The sequence below is a fragment of the Antedon mediterranea genome, chromosome 2 (assembly GCF_964355755.1).
Source record: "Antedon mediterranea chromosome 2, ecAntMedi1.1, whole genome shotgun sequence".
Lineage (NCBI taxonomy): Eukaryota > Metazoa > Echinodermata > Crinoidea > Comatulida > Antedonidae > Antedon > Antedon mediterranea.
Window position 1 is genome coordinate 39218357 of NC_092671.1, and position 5636 is coordinate 39223992.

The window sequence follows — 5636 nt, forward strand, 5'->3', positions numbered from 1 at the left end:
TTATGATAAATCTCAGTCCTCTAAACAGATATTACCTAAATAGGCTAAACAACAAATTATAGTACTGTACTATAAATCATAAACATCTTATCTTTAGTTTAAATAGTTTATTTTATTAACTATGTGCAGGTCTTCATTAAACTAGGCCATTTTTTTCACATGGCTGCAGTCGCGTGCGCAAATCTGGGTTAGTGTTTACCGACCAACCGACCGACATAGTGAGCTGTAGAGACTAAACAGAACTGATATTAAGGAGTCCTCTGTCAATTGAAATACATGAAACAGTGAGAAAACTAACAATATATAAAGCGTTCCAATGCTTAGCAAAACGTATATGATAAAATCATTATTTAAAATAGCATCTCTGAATTTAAGTAAGTCAATGGAACTACAACTTCGGAGATTTGATTTATGAGGAAAACCAATAAGTGGGAGTATAAAATGTTTTGTAAATAAGAAGTGCAGTTTTGGAATGAATGGCCTCGTCCGCAAGAAGAAAAAGTCGTCAGTAAGTTTAGAGCAAAGCTTACTAATATGTGTATGATAGGTATAGCTTATTTTCGCTATAGGAACTCCAAATTGTGCATGCGTGGTGACTTGTTTGAAAACTACAATCAAATAAAATATAAAATAAATTATTACTAAATTAATTAAAAACCAGAAAATTGTCTATTCTCAAGAACATCCTCTACAATCACAATCTATCCAAAATATTAGTAAGTTCACTCAGACTGAGAGAAACAAACTCACAAAAATACATCGTGTACTGACCTATGAATACCAGACCAAATTACTAGATTGAAAAATCTAGTAAGAAGTTATAACATCACGTCTCTTAATCTTCTTCGCATAATCAGTAAAGTTATGACAAAGTGATTCGTCTTTTTATTATTATCACAAATATGGTCGCCGTATTTTACTTATTGGTATTTATTCAAATTCAACATATTAAACTAAAAAATAGCAGCAAAAATGCCGAATTGAGATCTAATTTACATGAGGTAAAAACATCAAAAGGTAAAAAATAAATAAACAAAAGACATATATATCTGGTCTGATGAGGTTTACTATAGGAGGATATAATAGTTCACATACAACACAATTATAGAAATATAATTCAAATTGTTTCAGGATTTTAATTGAAATCTAGTTGACCTCTAAAAACAACATTGTTCTGTTTCTTTGCCTCGAAATTAAGAAGATGATCTTGTTTTAAATCTTGCCACATTGTATAATGTAATTCATCTCCTCTCTGTGTTTCGCCAAAATATTGAGCAATATAACCTCGTAACTGACCATTTAAAATATATGGTGTAACATATGTGAGTATTTTATCAGTGTTAGGCCTACTCCTAAAATATGATTGGGCAACGTCGATGCAAAACTTGAAATATGACGCTTGATTCATGTGTTTGTTCACGTCCACATCGTCATCGCCAACGATTACCTTTTTGCTGTAGATCTCATCTGAAGATTTTAGAGTTTCAGATAGATCCGGGAAATTAGGCTTTTGTGCATGCGCAGCATATGAATGCGCATCTGTGAACAATTTTGGTACTGGGCACGGTCGTCTGCTCTCAAGATTAACACATATAACTTGCACAATACATGTACTAATACACTTTTGCTGTTTTTCCAATATCAGCTTACTATGGCAAACAATCGAAGATGTCCCAATATACGTAATGCTATACGTACCGTATATAGGTTCTGATATCATATCACTGGTGATATTCTCGTCGACGAATCCTTGCTGGTGACGCACAAAGTAAGATTCTTTCTTCGTAGACGAATAGTAGTCCTCTGGCAATGCTGATTGCGAACCGCAAATACGAACCTTTTCGTGAAGTAGTGCATGCCTTGACGGACGGATAAAACCTACAGATAAATAACTTAATAATGAACGACTTAATTCTGAAAGTGTTCATTAGGTAAAAGTATAATTTAAAGGTTGACTTAAAGCTCTTTCTACACTACCAAACTAGTTTAACAAAAAAAGTGTGATGTGCCCAAATATGGGGGTGATATGCCCAAATATGGTGGAGATATGACATTATCATGTATATATGGGCAGATCACATTTGTTTGTCAAATACAGTTTAATAGTGTAGGCAGAGCTCAACAAACCATATGAAAAAAATAATTTTGGCTATCATTCTAAATAATAATAATATATGAATAACTACGGTACCGATCGCAAAGTCATGGGTTCAAATCCTCCCATTGTTTTTTCTTGTTAGAACAACTCCATCCAAAATAATTGTAATAAAACTTTGTTTATAGCATAATGAGCATGATGTTTGTCTTTGACCCCATACGCAAACCAGCAGTAGACAATAATACAGCCATTGCTTTTGAATTGAGCAATTTATGAATACACTCTATTGCTATTTAATACAATGAAAAATACATATGAACAATATCATAATGCGGGTAGGGTATTCTTTATTATTAAAATATGCCTTCTCTTTTAAACGATATTTTAAATCACAACTCAGAAGACACTGAATTTAATGAATATAAATGAAGCAACTTAAAAAAGGGGCGGGGAAAAGAAAACAACGAAACGTTCCTACCTGCTTCATTGAAGTCCTCCTTTCCCAGTTTTTTACCGCCAATATCAACTTTAGTGCTGTTTGTCGATGCCATTCTTGTTAACATATCTATTAAGCCAACTCGCTTCAGCTGTACCCTTTGAAGCATTGCTGTTATTTTAAACATTTTGTTTTGAGCATGCGTAGTAGTGGCTGTTTTGGTTCACAATGGTCAAGTGTACTACCTATTGAAAATGAATACAATAATTATGTGTAATCATAGATAATGGTTTATGCATAGTTTTTATCGATCAATCATTTTCCAAGATGTTGTTAATATATAGCATACCCTGTAACAGTAGGCCCCTAATATTAAATATAATATATAGAACGTGGCGTTTCACCAGTTTTTCAACCGACCGCCTAAAGAATTACTATATTCTCGCTTTTGGCCATATCCAATTAGTTCCCGATTTCGTCCTCCCGCCTATCGAAACGTGGCAGGCTATATGGCGCTTGACCTTTGACCCGATTTCTTCCTCCCGCCTATCGAGTAATTAATTCCAAAAATATATTAATATGTTCTCTTTATTCATACAATTTTTGTGTATAAAGGAAGGTGAAAATCTCTGGCATAAAATTCGAAAAGTGCAGGATGATTTAAAGATTTTCTTCTTGTACATTATGATATATAGATTGGTTAATTGGTTGGTGTTTTAGCTTTGACAATACACGAGGTGATTGAATATACGTACATGACAGCGTACATACTTTTTTTTATTAAATTTATTGCGGAACAAAACAACAAAACATATATTATAGTTACACCTGTGCACCAAACAACTTCTGTAAAAAATAGTTAAGTAAATGTATTATAACAACAATTATGTGAGTAACGCTACTGATTCGTTGAGATACGAAATATTATATACCGTGCATAGATATGATCCCAAGCTTTAGTTTAGGACTACAGTGAATATATCATAGGTTAGAGGTTAGATAATGTAGTTTGAACCGACATCTGAAAACATGAACCCCATCTTTCTTTGCTTCAAAGTGGAAAAGATGTTTATTTAGAAAATCTTGCAACATTGTATAACTGATCTCATCACCTTCGAGAGTTTCACCAATATACTCGCACGTAAACTTTGTTTGTGTTGCCAAATGCCGCATCATTAACGCTACTTTTAGCAACTACAGAACTTAACATAAACAGTTGCATTCATATGTCCAATCATATCAACATGTTCTTTACCAACAACCATTGTTTTCTCGTACATTTTCTGATCTTTAGATTTCATAATTTCTAACTATTCGATCTTTGGTTTGTAAAAATGAAATTTAATTAGATATTTTTTATAACAAAGTTTTACCAATATTTTGCCTATAATATAGTCATTTAACATTACAATATCAAAAGAGAAACGCAATTTGGTACGGAATTACATAAATTTAAAAAGAAACACTCAACATTTGAGGTAAAATGTTACACTGGTCCAACCCAGGACAAAACTGCAATTTTTTCCTGTCAAAGTTTTCTCAATAATATTTTCCACTCGGAATTTATATCAAAAATACCATAGTCTTTTGAGCCACGCTTCTTTTTTTACAAATCCAAGATGGCATCCAAAAAAAAAATGTTCTTTCCCAACTTTTTAAAGTGGATATGTCATCTTCAGCAACAATGTATCTTTTAATTTAGAATGTAAGTTCAAATCCAAGATGTCCTTCAAAATCCAAGATGACCTTCCAAATCCAAGATGGCCACTAACATTATAAATGGCTGTTAAATTGACTTTTAACATTTAATTTTGCCTATTAAATAGCCTTTCTAAACAATTTAGATGGTTATGTCATCCTTAGGCATGTATCTTAAAATTAGCATGAGACTCAAAAATCCAAAATGGCTACCAAATTTCAAATGGCCACCATATTCATGAATTGTATGGGGTAAGAAGCAACTAACATTCTTAATAAAGGTATCTATTTCTAGTTTTATCGAAAACCGAGACCACCCTATAGAACATAAATATTGAGTAATGTTGGTGAGGTCTCTACTCTATAGAACAAACATATTGAGAATTTGTATTGAGTCAGTCTAGTATTTTCAAGAAACCAACCTAATATAAAACTAAATATTGATAAGTTTGAGTGAGGCCACGTAGTTGGAGGTCCCCATTTCAATTCAAGATTTATTTAAAAAACAGAGACCACCATCTAGAACACAATATTGTGTAGGGATTTTACAATTCATTGCAAGCAGAGACGAGACCTCTTCCTCTAGAACACACTTAGAACAATGTTAATGGCGTCTTTGCTTTCAATACATCTTGATAACAGAGACTTATCCTACAGTACTGTTCTAGGCTGAAACCAGCCTGCTCCCCCTACTGTACTGTATAAATGACATAATATTGACAGTTTAGTGGGGTCAATGTTTTAAAGTAATATTGAAAACAAAAGGCTCCACCTAAAACACAATATTGAGAATTGTTAGTAGGAATCTCTGTTTTCATAACTTCACAGAAACAAACACCATCCTCTTGAACATAATATTGTAAACTTTTTGTGGGGGAGGGGTCTCTATTAAAAAAAAAAAAACGAAAACAGAGACCCGGTACTGCATACAATATTGAGAAGAATTTTTAGTAGAGATCTCTGTTCACAGTAAAAGTTTTCAATGATTGTGTTAGGTTGGTCCCCATGTTTTCAAGGTCTCTCAAAACCCCTACTGTGTTTTACGACAAAACAACAAAAATCGTAAAACTTAATATTGTAGACTTTTAATGGCAGTCTCTGTTTTCGAAAACCACACAACAGAGACCCACTATGAATACAATATTGAAAATATTTTTAGTGGGGATCTTCGTTTTCAAGAAGTCCTGACAATAGCGACCCCCGCTATTAGACTGCACAAAGATAGGTCATTAGGTCTGTTGTATTTTATATTGCTTGATCAGTTGTTGTTGTTGTTAGTTCCATGTTGATAACAAATGTAAATATTATGTGTGTATTGTTTTGCTTTGTGTTTTTCTGCCAAGAAAACAATTATCATTATACTATGTATGAAATGACTTAATAAATCGAATCTGTATCTGAAGG

At 33.0% G+C, this 5636-nt stretch overlaps 1 protein-coding gene across 2 annotated transcripts; it reads right to left on the reverse strand.

Annotated features, from left to right (window-relative positions):
• Window positions 1-1054: 1054 nt before the first annotated feature.
• On the reverse strand, window positions 1055-2732 carry LOC140041067 (uncharacterized). 2 transcript variants are annotated; one of them, XM_072087447.1, is made up of 2 exons: window positions 2577-2732; window positions 1055-1878 (listed from the first exon to the last, which is right to left on the reverse strand). In XM_072087447.1, exons 1-2 carry the CDS (start codon window positions 2719-2721, stop codon window positions 1136-1138), a joined length of 888 nt encoding a protein of 295 aa, XP_071943548.1. In that variant the 5' UTR covers window positions 2722-2732; the 3' UTR covers window positions 1055-1135. The 2 variants fall into 2 exon arrangements, 1 of the variants encoding a protein (XP_071943548.1); XR_011842810.1 differs by lacking the exon at window positions 2577-2732 and adding an exon at window positions 2192-2248 and having other exon boundaries at window positions 1785-1878.
• Window positions 2733-5636: the final 2904 nt, after the last annotated feature.

Excerpts from the sequence above, each read along its gene's own strand:
- LOC140041067 (XM_072087447.1), bottom strand. The coding sequence starts at position 2,721 with ATGTTTAAAATAACAGCAATGCTTCAAAGGGTACAGCTGAAGCGAGTT. Across the intron at positions 1,879-2,576 it reads GGAGGACTTCAATGAAGCAG|GTTTTATCCGTCCGTCAAGG; the intron begins GTAGGAACGTTT and ends ATTTATCTGTAG.